This window comes from Musa acuminata, chromosome BXJ2-3 (assembly GCF_036884655.1).
Source record: "Musa acuminata AAA Group cultivar baxijiao chromosome BXJ2-3, Cavendish_Baxijiao_AAA, whole genome shotgun sequence".
NCBI classification, from domain to species: domain Eukaryota; kingdom Viridiplantae; phylum Streptophyta; class Magnoliopsida; order Zingiberales; family Musaceae; genus Musa; species Musa acuminata.
The window spans coordinates 41,991,309-42,015,894 of NC_088340.1; the positions used below are offsets into that span (position 1 = coordinate 41,991,309).

At 39.2% G+C, this 24,586-nt stretch overlaps 3 protein-coding genes and 1 long non-coding RNA gene across 4 annotated transcripts; 1 reads left to right on the plus strand and 3 right to left on the minus strand.

Moving 5' to 3' along the window:
- Positions 1-1,325: 1,325 nt before the first annotated feature.
- On the minus strand, positions 1,326-3,501 carry LOC103980017 (uncharacterized). The gene is made up of 3 exons (XR_010484862.1): positions 2,926-3,501; positions 1,678-1,881; positions 1,326-1,600 (listed from the first exon to the last, which is right to left on the minus strand). It is a non-coding gene; the product is annotated as an uncharacterized LOC103980017 (long non-coding RNA).
- A 275-nt stretch (positions 3,502-3,776) lies between these two features.
- On the minus strand, positions 3,777-13,584 carry LOC135608371 (probable homogentisate phytyltransferase 1, chloroplastic). The gene is made up of 14 exons (XM_065101177.1): positions 13,423-13,584; positions 11,012-11,283; positions 10,787-10,870; positions 10,617-10,691; positions 10,334-10,417; positions 9,866-9,955; positions 8,070-8,171; positions 7,833-7,928; positions 7,095-7,166; positions 6,917-7,012; positions 6,211-6,315; positions 5,893-6,001; positions 5,045-5,774; positions 3,777-3,974 (listed from the first exon to the last, which is right to left on the minus strand). Exons 1-12 carry the CDS (start codon positions 13,487-13,489, stop codon positions 5,960-5,962), a joined length of 1,185 nt encoding a protein of 394 aa, XP_064957249.1. The 5' UTR covers positions 13,490-13,584; the 3' UTR covers positions 3,777-3,974; positions 5,045-5,774; positions 5,893-5,959.
- A 178-nt stretch (positions 13,585-13,762) lies between these two features.
- On the plus strand, positions 13,763-15,185 carry LOC135607633 (fasciclin-like arabinogalactan protein 14). Its single transcript, XM_065099586.1, has 3 exons — positions 13,763-13,785; positions 13,827-13,847; positions 14,426-15,185. The coding sequence occupies exons 1-3, from the start codon at positions 13,763-13,765 to the stop codon at positions 15,183-15,185; spliced, it is 804 nt and encodes a 267-aa protein (XP_064955658.1).
- Positions 15,186-21,030: 5,845 nt separating this feature from the next.
- LOC135608372 (uncharacterized) lies at positions 21,031-23,490 on the minus strand. Its single transcript, XM_065101178.1, has one exon. It carries the CDS (start codon positions 23,318-23,320, stop codon positions 21,353-21,355), a length of 1,968 nt encoding a protein of 655 aa, XP_064957250.1. The 5' UTR covers positions 23,321-23,490; the 3' UTR covers positions 21,031-21,352.
- Between the last annotated feature and the right edge of the window lie 1,096 nt (positions 23,491-24,586).

A 24,586-nucleotide genomic window follows, 5' to 3' on the forward strand; every position in this document is an offset into this window, starting at 1 on the left:
CCCGCGATGACCGATAGCGGTTGCGCTTTGAGATTCGCGCGAACCGATTCGAATCCATTTCGAAATATTGGGTTCGGATCGATTCGTAAGATTGACATGACCGATCTCCGTCGTGCAACTCGGCTCGGATCCAATTCAAAAGCTTCGATTCGGATCGATCCATAAGCTTGACACGACCGATCTCCGTCGTGCTTTGTGATTCGTGCAAACCGACTCGAATCCAATTCGAAACATTGGGTTCCGATTGATCCGTAAGCTTGACGTGACCGATCTCCGTCGTGCTTTGTGATTCGTGCAGACCGACTCGAATCCAATTCGAAACATTGGGTTCCGATTGATCCACAATCTTGACGTGACCGATCTCCGTCGTGCTTCGAGATTCGTGCAAACCGACAGATCGAATTCGAAATTTCGGGTTCGTCGACCCATAAGCCCGACATGACCGATCTCCGTCGTGCAAACGGACTCGGATCTGATTCGAAAGCTTGGGTTCGGGTCCATCCATAAGCGTGACACGGCAGCCACCGTGCTTTGAGATTCGTGTAAACTGATGTGCGCTTACGTATGAAAACACACATTGAAGCGTTACTCATACCGTACACTAAGCAACTTAGATTTCTTTAATCTTTGCCAGCTAAGAATGATGGAGGTAAACTTACAATTAATTATGAATATGTTCTTTATGATTCGAGCTTATCGAACATCCCAAATAGGATGAATCAACCGAGGACAGAATCTTAATGTGAATTATTTTTAGCTATACGTAGTTTGACCTAAACCTGAGTCAAAAGTAGTACATGTTCTTGTAGTCTTAACTAAATTTGACAGAGACTAAGCAGTAAACATCTGTCAACATGCATGAATGTCTATTCTAATTCCTAGTAATAATCGACTTAAAATGCTAAGCATTGTATAATCCAAAGGATTAATATCAAAGGGTAATAAGCGTTGGGGATGACGTTTTGTTGTTGGTGGTGTTGTGAGTAGGTACTTCACTTGTCCTCACAACAAAAGACAAACAGTATCAGTGTCTTTCATAGACATCTCATCCATTGGGAATATCATCAATCCTATGCTTTGCAATTAGTTAATGACTCAGATTATCTGTGATCATCATTTGATTAAGTTAATTTGATAAGCTTATGAAGCTCATATGATCATACCCTTTCTGCAAATTGTAGAGATGCTGGTTCTCCTTCAATGTTGTCTTCTTGTTTGCTAGTGAAGTTTCAGCTAGTGATGCACAAGCATCTGTAACATGGCATCTAGCATTCAAGTATACAAAGGTTTACAAAAGTGTAAGGATATAAAGAGGTGACTGACCTTAGAAATGATTAAAAACATGCTAGATTTTCTGCAATATAAAATATAAATTGGCTATTGTTTTAAAGGGGGAAGAAAGAGGTATGCAAGTTGTGTAAAGAGAAGAAAAGCCTTACAGGGAACTCAAGCTCCAGATGCTTTCTTGTGGATAGAAACCATATCCAAAGTTATCCATCCATAAGGTGGAAGAGTTGTTCTTTCTTTCTTCAATCATATGCAACTTTGTGAAAGTAAAGTCAGAAGACGACCACATGACTGCCAAATGCTCTCTCAAGATCTGCCAAGGGATAATTATACGAGGCAAAATGAGTGACAGAAAACCCTCTATTGATGCATGAAGTACAACTCAATTACCATTTCATTTTGGGTTTGGAAGGTGAAAGAGAATAGCATCTTCCCTTAAGTTCACCACAGGGATGGGATTTTGTTCTCCAGGCCTTGCATGAAATGTGCGAGAAGCGTTGGTGCCACAGGCCTCGATCTGGTCACTCGCTTTCTCCAGCTCCCTGCCAAGTCCTCCCAGAAGTAGATATTGCTCATCCATTGTTGGAGTACGATCTGCGATGGGTCAAAGTCAAAGGTGATGATACCCTTGTCCTCTGATAAAGAAACTTATTTAAAGCATATTAGCGAAAAAATGAACAAGTATTTTTTTTTTTTTGTAAGTTAACAACCAGAAAAGTAATATTTCCATGCAAAAAACAAAAACCATGTTATGTCCATACTATCAGCAGCAAGGCAAGCATCAATGTGGAATTGGTTCTACAATCTTCACAAGAGAACTACATTAATGATACATTAATGAAGGCATTAATGATGAAGCAATGCGGGTAGTGGACATGAAATGACAAATCTAACAATCTGTAGAGCACCAAACCCTCATAATTGGACATGAAATGGTCCATCTCAATCATGCAAAGGTTTGGCCCTCTTTGGACCACCATCTTCTGAAATTTATCAATATTTTTTTATAGGAAAAAGTGCAAGGTGCACTTAAAAGAGACTTTTAGCCTAAAGCTAAATGAGTAGATGCTGCGATGTTCTGCCTTCAGCTTAACCAAACGTAGCAGAACATCTCATACCAAACATGGACATTTAGGTTAGTGTTATCTTTTACAGCCTAGCAGGGCATATTAAGGGACATTCATATGTACTTGTACATAACATATATACATATGAAGACAATATTACAATTTATAAAAAAGAACACAAGTTCTAAGATTGCAAAGGAACCAAATTTAGAATCAGATAAGCATGGCATAGGGTGAGAATTTCAAACCGAATCGAATCCATGGTGCACCAATCTTATAGTCTGATAAAATTGGGTTTGACTAGTTTTGGGAGTACCCCAAAACCTGAACCAAAGGATCGAATTCGATAATTTTATATAAGTAATTTCTTATACTATATTGAAGAAAATAGTACCCATGATTTTTTAAATAGGTTGAAAGGCAACTACATAAATCTGACATGGAGATGCCCACAACCCATTCCCATGCCAAGTGAGGATGGCAGTATAACTGCAGGCCTCAGTATCCAACCAGGTCCAACTTTAACATTATTGATTATTTTTTTTTATCATGAACAGTGTGGAATGATTACCTCAAAGACAGCAGCATAGAAGGTCCAGAGACATGATTGCATACTTCAGACATGAGGGTAGAGGATGAGGGTGTTCTCCACAAGAAGTTGCTTCCATGAGCTGCAACATGCCATGATATATGTCTCACTGATATTTGGAGCACTACAAGACTTGAAACCTCACTCAGACCAAAGTGAGTGGTACAGAGTGTGGTATGGTACACCACATTGGATCTCTTCTCTTCACCAGTTTTTGACTTGATGAAATGGCTGAGGATTGGGAGAAACAAGATAACTTGGAAGATATAGAGGAATTGATACATAGCTTCTTTTTTTCTTTAGGCTAGTGCTTTAGTGACAGATGCTCAGTATCCTGGTATCAGAGTCCAACAGAGAAGAGGTCTAAATCAGATCCTAGTTGGATTTGGTGCCTGCCAAACAGATTGATGGTGAGTAAATTATGTTTAGTTTAAGTCAAACATGAACTATTTCTTAATAAAGAGGAAAAAAATGTTAAAAAGTACCAGGCATGATATATAAAAAAAATTGGTCATTTTGTATATGAAAGTGAAATCTATTGGAAGTCTCAGTATCTGATCCACATGCAGCTTTTCTGGCCAATATCTGCTGGAACCCATGCTGCATGTGAAGTATCCAAACTCTAGGATGTGATTCTGAACAACAATTGACCTGGAGATATCTAATGTTCATGGGCTCAAGACTGTTACAAGGTCCACTCAGCAGAAAAGAAGAATTTTGGGACTTGACAAGAACTGAAAATTTGTGCTGTTGGTAGCCATTTCATGAACTTAATCTGCTAATCACTATTTGCTGATATGAAAGTGCACACCTGAGATTGAAGTTGACAAGCCATGGAAAATCTTCTCTCATATTTCCTGCTGAAAGAAGCTGACAGCCCATGTAGAAACTTGTCTTATACTTGAACTGGCAAAAATTCTTTTGTTGTTGAGAATCCCCAGATCTATGATAACATTTCTTTAGGGAATGCCGTGGAAGCAAATATCATAATATCCATTGTCCTAAGAGTAGGAACAAAATTTGCCCTTTCCCTGACATCAGTATGGTCCATAATTTAGATGTACGTCAAAGATGATAAAATGCTTCAAAGTGAAACTAATCCATGGACAAAAACTAAGGCATATTCAGAAAATATTGCAGCAGGAAAGTGAACTGTTCAGCTAATGAAAGGCTACGGCCAAACTCATCAAAACTTTTCACATGCATCAGTAGGGCAAAAAAGACCCTTGAGAAAGTTGGCTACTTTTCCAAGTTCACCCACCTATGAGACCTATAAAGTCATTCCGGTAGTGGCTCAAATAGCCACTACAGAGATAAAAGATATACATTAGATAATTAACTCATGCATTCCTCCCCATCCTTCTGCAAATTTATGATAGTGGTGAATCTTTTACAGTCCACTACTCAAAGTGATGATAAACTGCTTCAAAGTGAAACTAATCCATGGACAAAAACTAAGGCCTATTCAGAAAATATTGCAGCAGGAAAGTGACCTGTTCAGCTGATGAAAGGCTATGGCCAAACTCATCAAAACTTTTCACATGCATCAGTAGGGCACAAATAGCCATCAAAACTTGAGAAAGTTGGCTCCTTTGGCTACTTTTCCAAGTTCACCCACCTATGAGACCTATAAAGTCATTCCGGAAGTGGCTCAAATAGCCACTACAGAGATAAAAGATATATAATAGATAATTAACTCATGCATTCCTTCCCATCCTTTTGCAAATTTATGATAGTGGTGAATCTTTTACAGTCCACTACCTTACACATGCTACATGGTAGTCCAAGAAACATAAAAAAATATGAATCATGAGATTACTGCATGTGAAGTGGGCAGAACGACATGGGATGTGGAGTCCTAACCAGAGTGACAGGCACTGGTGGACTCTCACCACACAAGATCTTCAGAGAATGACGACACGTAATAGCTCGAAAATTTTCACACAAACACCTGAGACTCAACTTCTTGAGCCCTAATTGGTACCATCCTTCATGTTAACTTACAAAATTAACCCCTAAAGACTGTAAATAGACCTATATGATATGAAAAAGGATTAATATCCACAGAGATGACCAAGAACAACTACATTTATAAACTGACCTGGTTCCTTTGTAGGCCATCACAAGAATGATGAACTTATTCTTTAGAAAGGACACCACAATCTGATAAAATAGCCTCTCTTATGTGGTAAACTAATTCTGAAATTTTATGCACACTGTCCCTCACCCAGCTGAAACAGAGCCCATAATTGATTCATGCTCCAGTCGACCTCTGTACCTGCATATGTTTCTGTGTAGAGACAAGAGAGCAGTTTTTTTCCTGAAGATAATCTCATCTTATGTTGCAGCAGATTGCTGATAACTGGTGTAGCATTTTGAGCAGATCAACTTGTTCATTAAAATTGAAACGATCAACATGAGACATACCTCTTTTTGGTATGGAAAAGAAAATCTAGTGCCATGTGAACATTTAAGAAATTTCAGAATGGATGAAGGTTTAACTCAAGCGGAAAAAAAGGTGAGCTAAGTTACAGTTATGAGCATTCCCAACATATGTGTTGTTCATTCGATGAGACTTCTTCTGGGTACAATCCAAAATATACGATTGAAAGATTTCACATAATTGAAATGTTCCAAAACTAGTTGTAGTGATTAAAGAAACAACAAAAATGTTAGGGAAAATAAAGATGATACAGAAAGAAAGAAGTTCTGATGATGAAAGGAATGCATATTGATCTGTGCTCCATCCAAACATGTTCTCAAATTGCTCGCGAATAGGATGTCTACATGAATCTTTTGCCGCCATTGAGAACTGTAAAGCGCCCAAGAACCTGCAATCCATTAATAAAACTTGACTAATGATAACATAATAGATAATGTAAGGGAATCAATGTAAATCAGGATCAAAGCTGCACAACCTGAGCTACTGAGAGCTAGAGGTTAACTTACTCTTTTTGTCCAGTCACTTCAACAAAGAAAAGGGCAGCCAACTTGAAATTTCAATGTACTCTCAAAATCATCTCACAAGTGGAATGAGCAAGTACTCTGCATAAAAGAGCTGCAAACAACAGAAGATATAATGTGTCCAACTGTAGAAAACATATTCCACTTCTTAAAGATAGTTTGCAACCAAAGCAACAAAAGCATCAACTGTTTGTTTTATGCAATTACCAATGTTAAGATGTTTTTTGATAAAAGGAGATACAAATCCAAAAGCAGAACCTAAAACCATAGTCAAGTAACAGTTCCAAACATCTGACAGTTTACCTTCCAAATAAACATGTAAAAAGATGTTATTGCAGCTTTACTCATAAGGTCAAGGGATCTAGCACGTTTCCAGAGGATTGAAGCAAGGACTGCATGGCCCAAAACCTGCAAAGCCAATAAGGTTCTTATTAACAAATAAAATTTCAAGCAGATTCCACCCCATCTCCACCCTCTTTCTAGCTTTGTGAAAAAAAAAAAACAAAGAAACAGAATAGAACACTACCCAAAGTTATAATTATAGAACCTAATTATAACTTTGGGTGGGGTATAGGTTTGAATGTTGACAAGAATATCAGAAACCTTCCGAAACATTATTACAACAATTTCATGATTGAATAACAGCAATTAAGAATCAGATTTCTAATTATCTTGAGGAATAATGGGCTCTTTTTAATTAGTGATTGCAGAAAAAATTGATGCAAGGTAAGCTATTGTGCATTTAAGTAACTTGTTTGATATGACTGGTGTAACCATCAATCTGTTCAATGATACCTACAACATGCTTCCCATGGTGACTGCGTTCATGAATTATCGTCAATTGCCCTTTTAACAACTGAAATTTGATTGTGAAACAAAATAAAATTTTGAGTTAATGAATGACCACAAGGCAGAAAAGAAGGCATAACATCAAAAGCAAGCAAAGAAATCAATTGTGGCATATAACACAATAGACTAACTGCATACTAATTCCAAATTGGTCACTTACAGTTACAAACTTGCTCCATATGCAGGATGAAGTGGCTCCAATCACCATAGCGACACTATAAGCCATCTCAAGAAGGTACACACAAATCCAAAACACCTACAAAAAGATGAAATAATCAGGATAATGAACAAAAATTATCTAAAATTAAACGAACGATGAATATTGTTTGTTAGGATACCCGTTTCTGACCCAGCCGAACACTGAAAGATCGAATGCCATAGATACGATCTCCTTCAATATCAGGTATATCCTGCATAAGATCAATATTGCATTCCAGATGAACCATGTTTATGGTATTATAGAGAGTAACATCATGAAATTTTTTTGCTAATATTAACAAGTAACAAAGCAGATAATGATCAAGAAGAAATCAAAGGTACAGTATATTTTTAGCAAAAATTTATACACCCCAATGTTATGGCATGCTGCATCAACACATTTATTTGGAGAGTATATGATAAAGATGGACAACAGATGTTCCTTTTTCCCTTTACCCCATGAATTTTCTATTAAGCTTCATATCTAAGATCTAATCAACTTTCTTCAATAGTAAATGTTCTGCAGTATGGAGCCAACTGTTGCCTCATCAACATGTCATGTACCTGCTACCCTCTGGGAAAGGCCTATGGCAGATGCCATCAGGACTTGTGGGCATCAATACGCTATATAAAATGTTGAACAAATTCAAGCCCATGTAAAGCATCATGAAAGAGACCAGGTTATCACAAATGAATTAACTTTAATACAAATATATCAAATGCCAAAACCCAACTAAAAAAATTGCAATTCTAATGTATTAATTTCTAACTAACCCAGTTGATTCTTTCCAAGATTATCGTCTGTCGGGTTTTTCATCTTTAAACTATTCAGGGATATCCAGCCTAATGTTTTACATGGAAGAATAAAAAGAAATTACCTTGAACAATGCAATAACAACAGAGAAGAAGCTCATGAATGCAGTTGCAAATATCAAAGGCCTCGAAAAGCTGACTGATCTTCGGAAGACAAATGTCTGGGACATTAATGATATATTATACATCAGTGAGATGAAATTGAAATCAAGCATTCTGCTTATGAAAAGACAATAGTAACAATAAAAAATTAATGTGCATGCTATATTCATGCCAGTACCTGGAAAATATAAATGTCCTACCTGCATGTGCAAGAAAAAGGCAAGTTGAACAACCACAGCACGCACTGCCAAAATGCAGACTGCTGCAACAACTGCAAATCTCTTCCATCTTAAAAATGGCAGCTGTAACAATCAGAATTAAGGTCATCACAATGCCAAAAAAAATTATGCTAAGAGACGTCATCATTTTTGTGTCTTGCATATCCAAATTTCGTTGTCATGCCATACATATTTCTTTAGCTTAAATAAACAAATTAAAAAAATCAATTAAAAATTTTGTTTCTGTAGAAAAATGCCCTCGGTCATGAATGTGCATCTGCTTAAGCATAAAACTCTACATGTGCACTGGGCTTTCGTAAGTTGAACAATAACAAAAGTAAAGTATGTAAGATATAAGAATGAATGGGCCTATTACATCTACCATGAAATCTTTGTTAAAATGTAGTAAGCTCCCCCTGACCCATGGTGTAAAGTACAGCATGTTGAAAGCAAGAAAGCAAATTAAAGATTTTGACACAAACATGCTTGTTTTTTGGGAAGTCAAAAGTGTCAAAACAACCATTTGATTTAGTATTGCGTACTCACACATATAACTTTCATCAAGAGTTCTTCCATCAAATTTATGATGCCACCACATTAAAGATATTAATGTGTGCCGCCAAATAGATGGTTTACAGGACCAATTCAAGGTAGATACGAAATATGTTCTATACATATTAATTTAACATTTGGCTTCTAATGTAGTTCAGCCACCAGAAGCAACAAAGGTTAGGATTTAGGAAAAACATAGAGAAGAGATAGAAGTGAGAACAAAGATGATAAATAATGCATGTGATATGAATATCAACACAAAAGCAAGTAATTAAATCAAAACATCAACTTAGCAACTCCTGACATCACATGAAGCCTCTAAAAGGCTTTAACTTATGACTGATGAGACAAAATGATCATATGTGAACTCAAAGCTCGGTTAAAGTAAACTTTCTTCAGAAGACATTTCTAGAGAGTACCTGAGAATTGAGTCTTAAAAAAAATGAAGCAAACATAAAATTTGAATGACAGATGATAAATTATCTTCCAGAATAGCAGTGAAAACTTAAAACTAAACTAAACAATTTATAAGCCAAATGTAAAGTTCCCATCTTTTGATTGCACGATGTTGCTTCTGTTTCACATGCTTGTCTCCAGCAATCTCCTAAATTACAGCATGTACACAAATGCAAAAGTTGTATATCAAGAATCCATCAAACTAGTAATTTGAGTTACAGGTTGAAAAATTGGTTTCAAGTGTCAAAGTTAAATACATTTGATCTTAGAAGAAAAATTAGATGCAAGGCAACTTCTTGATTTAAAAATGATGTGAAGCAGTTTTAAGTTATAAGGTCAAGAAGCTGAGGCCCTAGGACTGACCTAAAGTAGCTCAAATTGGCCTGCCAATATGATATCAAATCATCTAAAATTTCTAGTGTGGTTATTTTCCTATTATGAAGAAGTTTTGGATGCAATAATTGAGGTTGGCTGCAGACAAGGGTGCTTTCACATTTTCTTAGACATACATGAAGAACCAAGCTTAGAGTATCTTGATTTTTTGTCGCTGCTATGCTGTATTTATTTGGCCATAAGAACAGGATCTGCTCATACTTCAATATTGCATTTACTTTTTCCCACACTCACCAAAAGCAAACAAACCCACAAATTTCAGTTAAATGATAAACATGCAAGAAATGCACTGAGTATCCACATAGACACCATATTCTCAAGGAATCATTCAAATTATGTCCTGAGAGCAGCAAGTTTGTAAAAGAAATCAAACTTACATTGACTGAATATGCAGTTCCAAGGATAAAGCTGATGAAAAGAGCCCAAAATAACGGCAGAGAGCCAACAACCCATGCAACACCAAAGCTCTGAAACAAGAGAGTAAAGATTAGAATCTTTCTTTGACAGCTTGGCTACAATAAAGATGTTATTTTCCAATTTAAGTATGTCATTGAGAAGCAGCCTCATATTTTGTAGTAAAATTGTCTTCCCTGTTAGAAAAATTAATTAAATCAATCCATCACCACATTTCATTACTTCCGAAAAAATTTCATCAAATTTGGTTCAGTGTAGAAAATAATACACGAGTAGATCAAGAAAGAAAATGCAAATGCCATAATGAAACTTTTGTGAAGCTATGGAGATCCCTTACTAGGACTACTTTGTTTACCACAGATTAGAAAAACGACAAAAAGCTACATAAAGTAGTTCTTTAAAACACATTTGAAACTAAAGTATCTAATTACCATGGCAGCAGAAGTTAATATAACTGCAACTCCAGTTCTCAGTGAATATTCCCCAGATGCTAGAGGGAGACTCGGCTTATTAACCTAAAAGAAACATAGTAAATTTATTGTGAATTCCTCCGAGGAACATGTTGAACAAAAAGTGCAATAGTGTGGTATATGTTTGACAATATAAAGAATGAAGATACTAGAATTGACAGATAAGACTTAGAGTAACCTTGTTGTGTTATTGAACTCCAGATATAAGGATAAGAGTCCAAGATAACTATTTCCAAATGGTTACCTTGTCTATTTCTACATCATATACTTGATTTAGTCCAACAATGTAAATATTCATGAAAAGTGCAGCAATAACTGCCTGCAAGAGAAGCATAGAGTGAGACAGCAAAATGATACAGCACAAAAAAAAGGCAAAACACAGTTTCTAATTGAAAATTTTGTTCATGCTATTACCTCCAACAATCCAGTTAGAAATGAAGGAGAAATATCAGTTAAACTCTCAACAGCCAGTAAAGAAACTGAGATTATGCTCATTATCTGTCAAAGACAATAGTCTCTTATTATGTGTAGCAGCGCTCATGAAAAGAACACGATGCCAATTGATAAACTAGAAGCAGGATACTTGCAGATAATATGTAGCAATAGGCCAGTAATTCACTTCAAAGATTGTGACTTAACTGTTCCTATGACTGTGTGGGGCCGTGAAAATCTGTAGAAGGCATTTAATGAAGTCAATGCTGATTTCCACCTACTTGCTTCAGACTTGGATCCTGAAGGGTCTCTTGATGCAGCATTAAGATGACTTAATTCATTGGTTCTCCTGTGCACCAACTTTCTGTCAGTGTGTCCAGAGATATGGTTCACAGGACCCCACTTAAGACCTTCAACACTGCATCCCACTGTGATGTTGGATGTTTTTCTGATTAAGTACTGGCTTGGCATATAACAACCTGTCAGGATGAGGAATGTGTGTCAGACCTATATAAGAAAGTGAAGTATTGACCTAGCAGTATCAGAACCAATATTCAGTCTCCACAGAAGGATCCAGCAGACCTACACAAAGACATACAACTAAACGAAAGGGCCCAGTGCATAAGAAGACTCCTTCCAATGAAGGAACTTAGACAGGTCAACGCAGGCAGCCATACCCCTGCGAGACTTCTATCTGTGCAACTCTTTTGTTTCATCCTTTCGACAGTTAAACACCATAATACTGCAGCTCAGCTGGAATCCAGACTATACCCAAGTTTGCAAATGAAGCAACCAAAATCTAAGTAGGGCAAGAAGAAGCATGAGAACAGACAAAAATAAGGAATGCAGTTATAGGAAATAATTAATTGTCAAGATATCTCATTTGGATTGTGCATGATCAACAAAGATGTTTACAGTACAAAGAATACTTTGCATAATTTGTGGCATGGGAGTTAGTAACCACGTAGCAAACATATCAACCTTGAATATTAACTGTCAATATCAAATGACTAGGAAACCAGACACCCTGAGTAATTTGATTTATACTTCAGTCCTGTTAACAAATTAATTTTGCAAAATGAAATTGACATGATTTAACAGAGTCTGGAACCCATGCCAGATGTCACTGACCTCCTCAATGATATCTGGAAAACATAATTCTCTGTTTTCTTATTGCCACTGGTTTAATTATCTATGAATTTAAACAACATATAAGACCATCTTTCTCGACTCTTCTTAAGAAATAATTAAAACACTTACTTAGCCAGCCTTAGGAAAGTCATCTCAATACTACTCCTTTGATTAGCCCATTTAGTCGTTTGTCTCTCAATATTTTCCTATATTTAACCAGACACCTATGACAGGATGCATTGATAAATGCTGCACACCTAATTAGAGCTGACACATTGTCATATCTGATAAACCAACTGCTCTTAAGCACATAGAGCTAAACTATTCATCAATCTATGCGCTTTGGAATGTAGCCTGATCAAGAATTATGCATTCCTTAATATATTCCAATACTCTTAATACTTTTTAAGAAACTAGCATGACCCAGAATTCAAGGTTCTCTGACTCAGGATGAAACTTCCAACTCAGATTGAAGTCATTAAAGATCTGAATGTTAGCACCATTCAATGAGCAAGTCATCTCAGGCCAACTATGCATCTCCCATTAAAATTGAAAAAATGACATCTCTTTCTAAACTCCTTCACTGAATTAACTATTCTAACCTGATCTCATTGCCATATTCTCTTTGGTAAATACTTCCCCATAGCAGAGCATCGTACCAAACCAAACAAAATGAGAGATACTACATCGTTGCCACAATTTCCGTAATACTGCATCAAACCGGAACAAACTAAAGCAGAACATCTCATTTCATACGATAAAAGAAAGGGATCATTGTCCTGAATATGTTATCTTGATTCAAGATGCTTACGTTATTCCGCATGTTTCTTCTGACGTGCAAACAGCAAAAATCGCCCTAATGAGAATCTCATCATCCAAATCAAATTTGTAGTCTTTAAAGCTTAGGTAGAAAACGCGTCCTGGTTTCTTTTCAAAGCAACTGTTCATCCAATGTTCCTCTATTGAAGGAGCCATTGAAAAACGGGTGAAAATATGTCCTTTTTGAAGCCACTCACGGACTCATAAATAATCAAAGGTAAAAATCATAACAAAGAACGAAGAAAAGAATCATATAACACTAGAACGATTAGATTCTCGTCTCCGTGTCCGAACCCTCGATAAGCTACACCAAAGACAAGTATGAACGCGTTACTCCTAGTATCCTTTTACAGAGAAGGTGAGGAGAATAAGCATTGCCTCTTCTTCATGGATGCGAGACTAATCGGAAACATATTAGTCAGAGCTCACCCACTGGAAATCTGTAAATTAGGTCGTACAGAACAGCAAGCACCAGTGAGCACTAACCCAAAAAAAGGCCCACCCACACTACTAGCTAACACAAGCGATCGCCCACTGTTTCTGACCCAAATAATTCTAACATCGGATTCTGAATCTACCAGACATTCCCGTCTCGAATCAAGACCATGCTTTCCTGCAGGCAAAAGAACCAATCTTTCCAAGGGTCTCCGTCGATTTTGTGCGCGTACCTCGTCGAGAACAACGTGAGGAGCGGCAAGGAAAGAAGGAAAAGGGCCGGAGAAGAAGAGAGTCCATCGTCCTGCACTCCTCGGCGAATCACGGAGAGCTCGAAGAAAACCAAAAGGTCGACCTACTGCCGACCGCCAAGTCGAATCTTTTTACCCCTTCTGCTCGTCGCGAGCGCAGACAAAGGGAGGAAGTGCAGTAAGTACACATATTTTTCAGAAAAGGACTACTATATTTAACATATTCTCATATTAGCCTCATTAAAAACATCCATAAAAAATAAATTTAACTGCTTGACAATAAAAAATTAATACAAATCTATTAACTCCATATTAATCCCCCATGAATTACAACAATTGTGTTTGGCCACTAATTTTGGATAAGTATCTCATCATATCATAAACAGTAGCTTATGCCAAGGAAAAGGCTGATGATAGGGTTACTTATAAATAACCAGATGTCAAGGACTTCTACGTAAAATTACATCACTGTACTTTATCGTACGTTAGTCAATTTCTGACAGCAACCGAACACGTACCTGTACTATGATTGGTTCAGGATGGCTCCACCGGTGGGTCCCAAAAGCCGTGATCAGTGGGTTCGTGGGCTTTGAGTTCTACCCGTTCGAGGAATTAAGTGATCTTCCAACTAAAAATAATTTAGTTACCAAAAAAATAAATATCAATAAAAAATAATTTTATAGTTCAAATTTCGGTTGTATTATTTGCAAAAGGCGAAAAAAAAGGTCAATCGTGAGTCAACGGATTGTTTTATCCGAAGGAAAAGGTCAAACCGCTGCTTATATAGAGACGATTTGGAGAGGTCAACCACAGCGCTTTCAACTCTACTTTTTCTGCCACCCAAATGTTGACCTTGCAGACCTGTGTATATATATCACCCTTCTATCATCCTCCTCCAACGTGTTCTTCGGCTTATAGAAGACCTCGAAACCATGGCTAGACAACCCACCCTCCTCCTCTTCCTCCCCTTCCTTCTCTTCCCCTTGGCAGCTTCCCACAACATCACCACCATCCTCGCTAAGTTCCCCGACTTCTCCACCTTCAGCGACCTCCTCAGTCAAACTCAGCTAGCCTCCGACATCAACAGCCGCAAGACCATCACCGTCCTTGCCGTCAACAACGGCGCCATCTCCTCGGCCTCCGGCCAGCCCACCGACGTCCTCAAGAAGATCCTCTCCCTGCATGTCGTCCTCGACTACTACGACGGCGACAAGCTCCACAAGCTCCGCAACCGCAGCGCCATCCTCACCACCCTCTTCCAGTCCAGCGGCGTCGCCTCCGGCCGGAGCGGCTTCCTCAACGTGACCGACATGGATAACGGGCAGGTCTCGTTCGGCTCCGCCGTGCCGGGGTCGTCGCTCGACGCCAACTTCGTGACGGTCTTGGCGACGCAGCCCTACAACATTTCGGTCGTCGAGATCAGCAGCGTCATCGTTCCACCCGGCCTCAGCGACGGGGCAACGCCCAAAGCGTCTCCTGCGACGTCGAAGTCAGCAGCGCCATCACTGGCCCCATCGGAGGCTGCAGCGTCCCCGGCTTCCAACGCAAAGTCCCCGTCAGAGGACTCACCGACTTCAGGAGCTCCTGCGACATCTCCGGCAGAGACAATGGCCGCCGATGGCTCACCGGCTGGAGCTCCGTCCGACGCCGCCGATGGCCCCGCAGGTGAATCCTCGGCCGCTGACGGCCTGGCTGTCGGTGGTGGAGCTGCCGCTGCCATATTAGGGTTTCTCTGGATGAGTTAGGAGGGGTCCAGCTTACGTACATGGCAACGCATGCATGTTTCTTGCATGGGCTTAGGTCCGCATATATCTATACAACTAAAGCAGGCTTGCATTAGAGGCATGACTGAGAGCTCAACTGCTAGAGTTACAGGAATACAAAATCATCCAACATTACCAACAAATAAGTAAGCACCAAAGGCAAACTCTATGAAAATTTTGTCCCAGAAGATTAAACCATTTCAGATAACATGCTTTGTTCCAAGCAGAATTAAAATGCATTTGATGCTACAAATGCATAAGGAGAGTAAGAATCTTTACTGGTGACCTATCCTGGCACACAGGGCACAAAATTATTTCATGCTTGAAAACAGCTAATTTGGGCAATCACTTCTATGAAGAAAACCATGTTATGATCCACCATCGTCAGATTACTTTGAGAAACCAATAGCATCCATGAGTCTTACGTGAAGGAAAACCTGTGCCAATTTCTATACATTATATATTTCATTCATTAATCAACAATCTGAACACCATTATTGATGAGGATAATAATTATGATAAGACCCGACTGACGTCAGATGATGCCTCACGTCTCGGACGATGCAACGGGACTCGGTCAAACGGACTGAAACACAGCCCGAGACACATTAACGCCCACTCAGGCTCGGCTCTTCACGCCACGCCAAACCAAAGTCAGACGCCATCGTCTGCCCCTGCAAGCGGGCACATCAAACAACAGCAAGCTTCCCTATAAATACCCTCACGCTCTGAACGAGTAGGGGAGGACAAAAGGGGGACGGAGGAGAAAAGAACACACCAGGGAGACACCTCAAACTCTTCTTCTTCTTCTTCTTCTTTCCACCCCTCCATCATCTACTGACTTGATCGTCGGAGGGGTCGGGTCGCGTCTCCCGACCCGACCTGTGTGCAGGACCGCAGACGGAGCGCGTGCCAAGCCGAGGAGGCCCATCCCGGCGAAGACGACTGACCCCGTCCTGATCGGACCGCCGCAGCCGACCACCTCAGCGAACCCGAGGGCCACACCGGGAAGATCCCGCCTTCCGGACCCGAACCGAGCCTCGAGGCCACGGCTCCAGGTTGTTTACCACAACAATTATCTTAAGCCAATTGAACTACAATGACTTCAACTTTAAACAGGTTAGTTTCTAACAAGGACCAAGATCAGACCAGAATATGAGAAAACAAAAGATGAAGCATCATCAACAAGATCATTCCAACTACATCAACAAGGCTCATGAACTAATGTTTGTCTTCCCATCTGTTTCTTCATCAGTTAAATGCAGACAAGTATAAGTAGCAGCTTTGATAAATGACTCAAGGTATGGTATCAGCATACGGGACCAAATATCGACTTAGAACATTCAGAAACAAAACAAAACAACAAAAAATCAAAATGAATGAAACGGTACAAGTATAGAGCTATATATTTCATCCGGCATACACCAACCTAGGAAATTAACATACATCCACACTAAGTATCAAACTGGTATAACACATATATTAGAGAACATATCAGCTTAAACCATCCATTAATAATATAATACAAAATCTAAAAGAGCTGTACATTTTAATATCAGCACATGGCCAGACCATTTACCAGTTGATACACACCGGCCCAACTGAAGCAGATAGATATCCAAAGGATGGTTAACTGCCTATTTCTCAAGAGCTCAGCCAACCAAAGAGGCATCAAATTATCACCCTGAAGATTTCCAAACCTACTCTAAAGCACCACGTTTTCAAATCCAAGCAATTGCGCAGCAGAGCACAGCTTATGTCATAAATCAGTAACAGAGGATCTAGATCTGATCTGATAAGCATAGAGTCAGATCTGATATAAAATAGCAAAGGAAATATTTATTTCTGCTCATAAGATTTAGGAGCAGAAATGATGCAAAAACAGATATATTATGATGCAGGTATGATTTTAAAAAAAATCCAAAAGAAATGGAATGAGTGAGTGATTTAGGCAAAAGAAAAGGAATCAGATGAAAATTACTTGTTTGTTTTTCTCATGCCACAGAAATTTGATCAAATAAGACAGGAAGGAGAGTAAAGAAACAGCACAAAAAGCTAGGACAATGAAAAATATCAATTACCCACAAATTATATAGCTCGATCCAGAAGGCCCTCACACAATGTATTATACAAAAATACCAATGTCGAAATCCATATCAACCTAGGACAAAATACATTCTTGAACTGTCCTTGTTTTAGAAAGTTTGTTACCACATGAGATTATTTGTAAAAACAAACTTCACATAAACAAGTGCCTAAAATCGGGCTAATTACATATTACCTCTTGTAATTAGACCTCTTTAGTATCCAGGTCCCTAGACTTAAAAAATTTACATTAGAATCCTTATAATTATGAAAGTGAAACATCTAGCTCCATTTATCATAACGTTGTCGGTTTTATCAACGAAAGCATGAAACGATGGATAAAAAGATAATTTCAACGACCCAATTATGTTTTCGGTGCTGACGGACGACAACACTACTGGGGATCACAGGTGGCTGTTGTGGGTGAGGAGAGAGAGCGACGACGACAGGTGAGGCGACGATGCAGATGTCGACGCTCCGCATCAATACCGATGCAGATGCCAACCGGCCCTTTAGCCGCTCTGCATCTGCGTCGGCACCGACGCAATTGCCGAGCAGCGCCGACATAGATGCAAAGTGTGGACATCTACGTTGTCGCTTTACCTCTCGCTATTACTCTCCCTCCTCATCCACAATAGCCACCCGCGACCCCCAACGACATCGTCATCCACCACCATCGAAAACGTAACTGGGATGTTAAAATTATATTTTTGTTTATCGTTTTTGTGCTTCCGTCGGTAAAACCACTGACTTTATGGTAAATGGGGCTATATGTTTCACTTTTATAATTATAGGGATTCTAATGTAAAATTTTAAGCCTAGGGACTAGAATATTAAAGAGATCTAACTACAAGGGGGTAATATGTAATTAGCCCACCTAAAATCTGACTTAAAATAATAGATATGACTATATTAAGGGCTCTAAACACTAAATATATATTATGAGATATGATCGAAAAATACCAAAGAAATGCACACAGTTAGACTTTGCTTCACATGAACTTTCCTTAAATATAGACATTTGTGACTTTGCTTCTGGTACGTCAATGAACCCTTGGGATCTTAATGAATCTAATTCCATAACTAACACTTGGACCATCATGATCTGATGATGGGTTCCATTTAATCATAATGCTCTCTTTCACGTTCTGTTTATGCCCTATAGAAAAGATCACCAGCCTATCACAAAAACTTAAATTAGGCGATCAGATGCATATGTTCTAGCTGTACATCAAGTAAATTATCAACCAGCAAAGGCCCAATCTTGTGATCTGCCTTTTCGGTCTCCTTTTAAGACAAAGTTTCTTTCACATAAATTTGGAATCCCTAATCTGGTTCACCTTGTCAACTTCTATCCTTGTTACATTTGCTATTATCGCTTCCATCAACAATTTATAATTACCTAATACAATTGAAGCCAATATAGTATGAAAAGTATTTTACCAATAAGGCTGTCCAATGCAAACAAATCTATGAACTTTTCTTGTTTTCTGGAGTAAACAAAAGAAGAAAAAAAAAAGTGGAACAGAGGTTGTGTCATAATTGAGAAGGATAGGTTGGGAAGTTTTGATGCATATCCAACATATGAACAAGGTTCACAACAGTCATAATAATGGAAACCACAGGTTCCAGTACCAATTTGGTAGAAAACAACTATGTTAAAACCAATAGTTGTAAATACAAGTCAGAAATGATCAAATAGATAGTTAGATATCTAACTGGTCTAACCCAGCAAAGGAACATTTGTGTTTTACTTTTATCAATTTTTATTTTTGACATAGATAAAAAAGAAATATATGTGTGCCATTGGCTTAATTACCATGAAAATAAGTCTAAGTTGAGAAGGGCTCAGAAAGTAATTAATAGGGGAAAAGAATAGAGGATTCAAAGAAGTGACAAAATATGATACATGGATTACAAAGAAATGAGAGTAGAAAAGATAACAAATAAAGCTGTTTCAACAATACAAGAAATTATGTTCATCATATAAAATGGTTCAATAAATCCTTTCTTGCTTGGAAATATTTAATTCTGTGCATTTGTTTGAGCTTAAACATTGTTTACCCAAAAACTAGTCCCATATTTTGGAGACACTGGAGTTCCATTTCTTCATCTTCTCCTATTTCTCACTCTGAATGAAAAAGGTTTTTTATCTTTTCTTACCGATACTCACTCACCCCCTTCCCTCTGTCCAGTCATCCAAGATAACATGATCATGGCACTGTGGCGCCGTCCCTCTTGCGTTTTGACAGTCTTTTGTGCTTCACTCAACTCTGGTGAGAAAGACTGTAACCTTGACCATACCCTCTGATCCAGCTTTGCTCATGGCATGCTGTCACGTGCCTTCTCCAAATTATCTTAGCTTGTAAAGTTAAACCATGGATTTTAATGCAACCAAAGTCCTCAACTACTCAATCTAGAGTCAAATACTACTCAATCTAGGGCAAAGCTTATGGCACAACTTCCAAAATTAGTAACATCATAAAATCCAATCAAAAGTAACATTTAGAACTCAGAAAACTTGATTTCTAATGATTCAACTGTTCTCCCTGACAAAACTATTTGTAGAATAAGAACTGTAGCAACGTTACAGTTCCGAAAGAATACCTACAAAGACCCTAAAACAGATGCTCTATCTAACCATAAAAATTCATTAGGAAGTAACAAAAGGAAATACATAACTGATTCAGCTCATGCTTGACTCAACCAGGACTGCATAAATTTCTGTTTCTACATAAAAATCATTGGACTATACATGAGTGGACTGCATAACAGCATTTAGGCATGCTAACAAATATACCACATCAAGAAAAATGTAAGAACCAAAGAACCGAAAAATATTTTTGTATTAACTGATAAAAGATTTGACAGATTTGCAGAGAAAGTTGAGGGCAAACACAGTAGTCATTGTTCTATCTGCAAAGTTTTCGTTCCGTTGCTGTGATTAAATTTTCAATGACATATATGTGGTCAGAATGTCGAGGAATTCATGCCACAAGAAAATGACAAATACATGAACCCTACTTGCATATGGCCATCTAGATGATTCATTTGTATTAGTAAAAAATAATACTGACCTTTTTATAAATGATCGAGAACAGAATATCATCAGAAGACCTTAGGGAAACAAGTAAAACTAGCCAAGGAGAACAGAGAAATATTTAACTTCAGATTGGAATGAGAACTGTTACTCGCATGCCACGAAACAAGCAATCCACCCAATTACAGAATAGTGCAATTTAAAATAACCTTTTAAATACTTGATTCCAGCAAAATAAATTATCTGAAACAAATTCAGCATCAAGAACAGATTCTGTCTAGGCCCAACTTCAATACATACAAAAACTGATTTGGATTTTGGTTACAAACTTAGTCCCAGGTGTACCTAACATGAATCTTCAACTTTTTCACAGACATCAGAATCTTCAATTTTTTCATGTTTCATGACTAGGATTGGAGAAACTTCATCCAATTTCCCAATTGATCTAACCCATACAAGACAGAAACTACTTCTAATTGAAAACAGAATGTTAATGAAAATAATACAAACTTATATTCAGAGAACCAGAAGATAAAACCACCAGGCAGCAGGAAATTTCATCATACATAAAGTTGATGATGAGGTGAACAATAGTAAAAAACAGTATCATTGTATCCTTCAAATTTGATAGATCATGTGCACTTAGATATAAGACCATGAACATAACATGCAGATAAAGAAAGACAACTACCAACAATGCAGTTCAGTAACCCCCACTAGTTTCACGCAATTCATGTTTAAAGTATCAAAGTCAGGACAGAGAAAATTTTAAAAGAACAATCAAACACAATGACACCCATACACTGTTCAATATTTAAGCTATTACATAAAGCACTACCTCATTTCAACTCAAATAACATCCAGAAAGCCAAAAGAATACATGCCGAAGAACACAGAAGTAGTTGAACCAGCTATACCAAAGCCAAATTTATTACACATGAAATTTTGTCACTCTCTAGCAACTTGATAAATCATTGTGAAAGAACTGACCGCAAGCCTTCACAATGTGAACCATGGTTGCTGGTCAAGTGCACAAATAAGTTCCACTAGCATAAATATGGCTAACCTCATTGAATTGTGCAATGCCATCAGAAACTGGCCTAAGACATACACCAGACAGCGTCATAGACCCTTGAGAAGAGAAATTCACCATCCCATTGACATCAAGTTCACCGTCTGCAGAATCCTGATCAACTGGCATTTTTGCCCTCAGCCGACCTGGAGGACCCTTGAGAGGAACATCAGAGATATGCCACCTAATCTCCTTCTCTCCACGAATCGCCTTTGGTGAAACCTCAAGCAAAGTTGGCTCAACTGGAAGCTTCAGAATAAAGGTCACATTGGTCAATGGCATGGGCAATGACGGGTTGGAGACATACTGTATCATTGCTCTGAGAAGCTTCCCAGTGTGGCGCTTCACGAGTCGAAGCCTCAGTGGCAGTGGAGTCAAACGAGGCTGCAAGCTATAAAGAATGAGTGGTATGGGATCTTCCATAGATGGAGTCCTAACGTGAAACAGTCCGTTCTGAAGGCTGCTAACACGAGAACTTTGCAGTACCGCCCTCTTAATGCTTGAGGTGCCTTCCAGTCGGAAGGAGAACTCCGTCTCTTTCCCAGCAGCCTTCTTCGGTGGCAGCGTTCTCAGGAAGATGGTGCCTTTCAAGCCCACACGAGCAAGAAGAGACTCCCTGAACTCAGCATTGATCTCCTCCGAAATGAACATCTCAGGACCCGTCATCTCCTTTGTCTTTGTTACCAGGAGATTCTCCAGAGGTGTGCCAGCTCCCGCTGCCGCAGCGGCAGTAGCAGCCGCAGGGCTCGGGCCAGTGGCAAGGAGCTCGAGACCGGTAAGACCCTGGGCCTGGGTAGTCTTCTTCGTGGTCGTTATGAATTCCGATGCATCGAGCCCACCTCCGAATGGAGTGTTCCCTTCAATGCCTTCAAATGCTTCCGAGAGGGACGCCTCCTCGTTGCCAAACTCGATTCCACCGTAGTCCCCTTCGAACCCTTCCACCCCGATGAAAGTGGGCTTCGTGGCTTCCGCCGGAGGGAGAGTCGTGACCTCGAGCCCGGCAAGGGCCAGCGTCGGATCCGCCGTGCTGGCGGTCTGATCTTTGCTCTTCTTGAACCCTCCGACGAGGGCTTCGTCGGGCTTGTTGATGCGCTCGCTGGCGGCGAAGGGATCCTTTTCCTCCGGGGCGGCCTCCTCGATCTGGTCCTTCTGCTGCTGGTCCTCGGTGAGGGAGGTGGTGGCGGGGGCGATGGAGACGGCGACCTCGTCCCCGGCGGCGAGGGTCTCAGTGGGGAGCTCGAAAAAGGCGGAGGAGAAGGCCTCGAGGTTGGCGCGGCGCTCGGTAGCGAGGGCCTCGGCGCCACCGGCCCAGGAGTCGGCGCCGCGGACGCGGTTCTCCGCGTCAATGGCGGTGTGCACCATCTTGGCGATGTTGTCGCCGTGGATGGAAGAGAGGATGTAGGCGAGGCGGACGCTGCCGACGCCGCGGAGGACGATATCAAGGGCCATGTACACCTCAGGGTACTTCCGGTGGAGCTTCTCCGGGGTGACGTCGACGCCACGGCAGGCGGCGACGACGACAGAGACGGCCTGGTTGACGGTGTTAATGCACTCGAAAAGGTTGGAGTGGTGGTCGGCGGTGGTGACGCCGAGGACATAAACCGAGTTGACTAGTCGATAGACAACGCGATACTTGCTCTCGACGCCGACGACGAGCTGGCCACCGGAGGCAGCAAGGGGATCGTCTCCGAGGGAGGAATCAAGATCGTCGGAGGAAGGGGACGGGGACGAGGCAGGGCCGGCGGAGGAAGAAGAGGGGAGGCCGCGGGCGGGGACGGCGGCCGAGGGGGAGAGGGAGAGGCGGGTGTGGCGGAAGGCGGAGAGGGCGGCGAGGGCGCGGGCGGGAGGGAACCACTCGCGAGTCTGGAGGAGGATATCGGGGCCATTGGCCGGCTGCAAGGAGAGCGCGAGACACGCCATGGCGATCGATCGAGCAAGCAAACCCTTCTTGGATTGATTAGGGTTTCAGATCTCTTTAGGGATTGCAAATTTCTTGGGGGAGGGATCGGGATCGGGATCGGAGGCGGAAGGACGGGGAAGGGGGACGGCTCTCTCCAATCTCAGATGTAGTGAGAGAAGGGGAAGAGAAAAGTCGCCGCATAGATATGATGCCTTGGGTGCGGTACATACGCATAGAAATTAGTATGCGTCCTTTGTTTGTAGGGAAAACATGCACAGACTTCACTTCAACCTCCATATATTTATTATATACTTATATTATTTTATAATAGGTTAAGATTATATTAACAAAATGCATGCTTACAACTTTAGTATAATGATTATATGCAAAATGTGTTATGGATTTTACTTATATTTATAATTGATCCTAATAAATATTATGCCCGACAGTAAATTTGATAAAGATTCTTTAATTAAAAATAAGAGAAAATCATATTCTTCACAATAATAATGAGGTGTTCTAAACTATCAAGAGAAAAGACAATGACACTATTTAAGAGCTAATAATAAAATAAAGAGAAAGGAGTTTAATGTCACTTAAGGAAGTATGCAATATAAATGCATAAAAAGCTTTTAAATATACATGCATAACAAGTATAAGTATAATTCATTTGATTCCTTTCTAAATTATTCTTAAGTTGGTTTTGATTAAAATTTTCACCTTTAGTAATAGTATATTATTAGTAAAATAAAATTATATACTAATTCTATCTAAAACTTGATCCATATATTTTTTATAAAACTGTCTTAATAATCATTGAGATATATTTCTAAATATCTCAATGCTAATAATATAAGTTATCTTATTCATATCCACTATTTTTAAAATATTGATAAGAAATATATTAATTTTAATATAATAAATTTACTATCACTTATATTAAACAATAATATTATAAAATTTTATATATTATTATTTATAAGTTTACTTAAATGTCATTAAAATTTTATATATTATTGAAAAGAAATTCACATTATAATTCAATATCTTTTTAAAAAAATAAATATTTGATTTTATGATATTTTACCCTTTTAATTCCATTTTACCTTAAAAATTTAATACAACTTCTTTTTTATAATTATTAAATAATTCAATAAAATTTTAGTCCATCGATTTCAATTTCTCTATGACTTATCTCCTCTTAGAATCATCACTTTTTCAAAATGATAAGAAATTCACTTTAATTCCAGTCATAATCTAATTATATATATACATATAATTATATA

What these genes read in the sequence shown, in the direction of transcription:
- LOC135608371 (XM_065101177.1), bottom strand. Translation starts at nt 13,489, where the DNA reads ATGGACTCTCTTCTTCTCCGGCCCTTTTCCTTCTTTCCTTGCCGCTCC. An exon ending in TTGTTATTGCATTGTTCAAG is followed by an intron (nt 7,167 to 7,832) that starts GTAATTTCTTTT and finishes GATCTTATGCAG; the next exon opens with GATATACCTGATATTGAAGG. An exon ending in TTTACATGTTTATTTGGAAG is followed by an intron (nt 6,002 to 6,210) that starts GTAAACTGTCAG and finishes TGTTGTTTGCAG; the next exon opens with CTCTTTTATGCAGAGTACTT.
- LOC135607633 (XM_065099586.1), top strand. Translation starts at nt 13,763, where the DNA reads ATGAATTACAACAATTGTGTTTG. An exon ending in AATTACAACAATTGTGTTTG is followed by an intron (nt 13,786 to 13,826) that starts GCCACTAATTTT and finishes TATCATAAACAG; the next exon opens with TAGCTTATGCCAAGGAAAAG. An exon ending in AGCTTATGCCAAGGAAAAGG is followed by an intron (nt 13,848 to 14,425) that starts CTGATGATAGGG and finishes TCTCTTCCCCTT; the next exon opens with GGCAGCTTCCCACAACATCA.
- LOC135608372 (XM_065101178.1), bottom strand. Translation starts at nt 23,320, where the DNA reads ATGGCGTGTCTCGCGCTCTCCTTGCAGCCGGCCAATGGCCCCGATATC.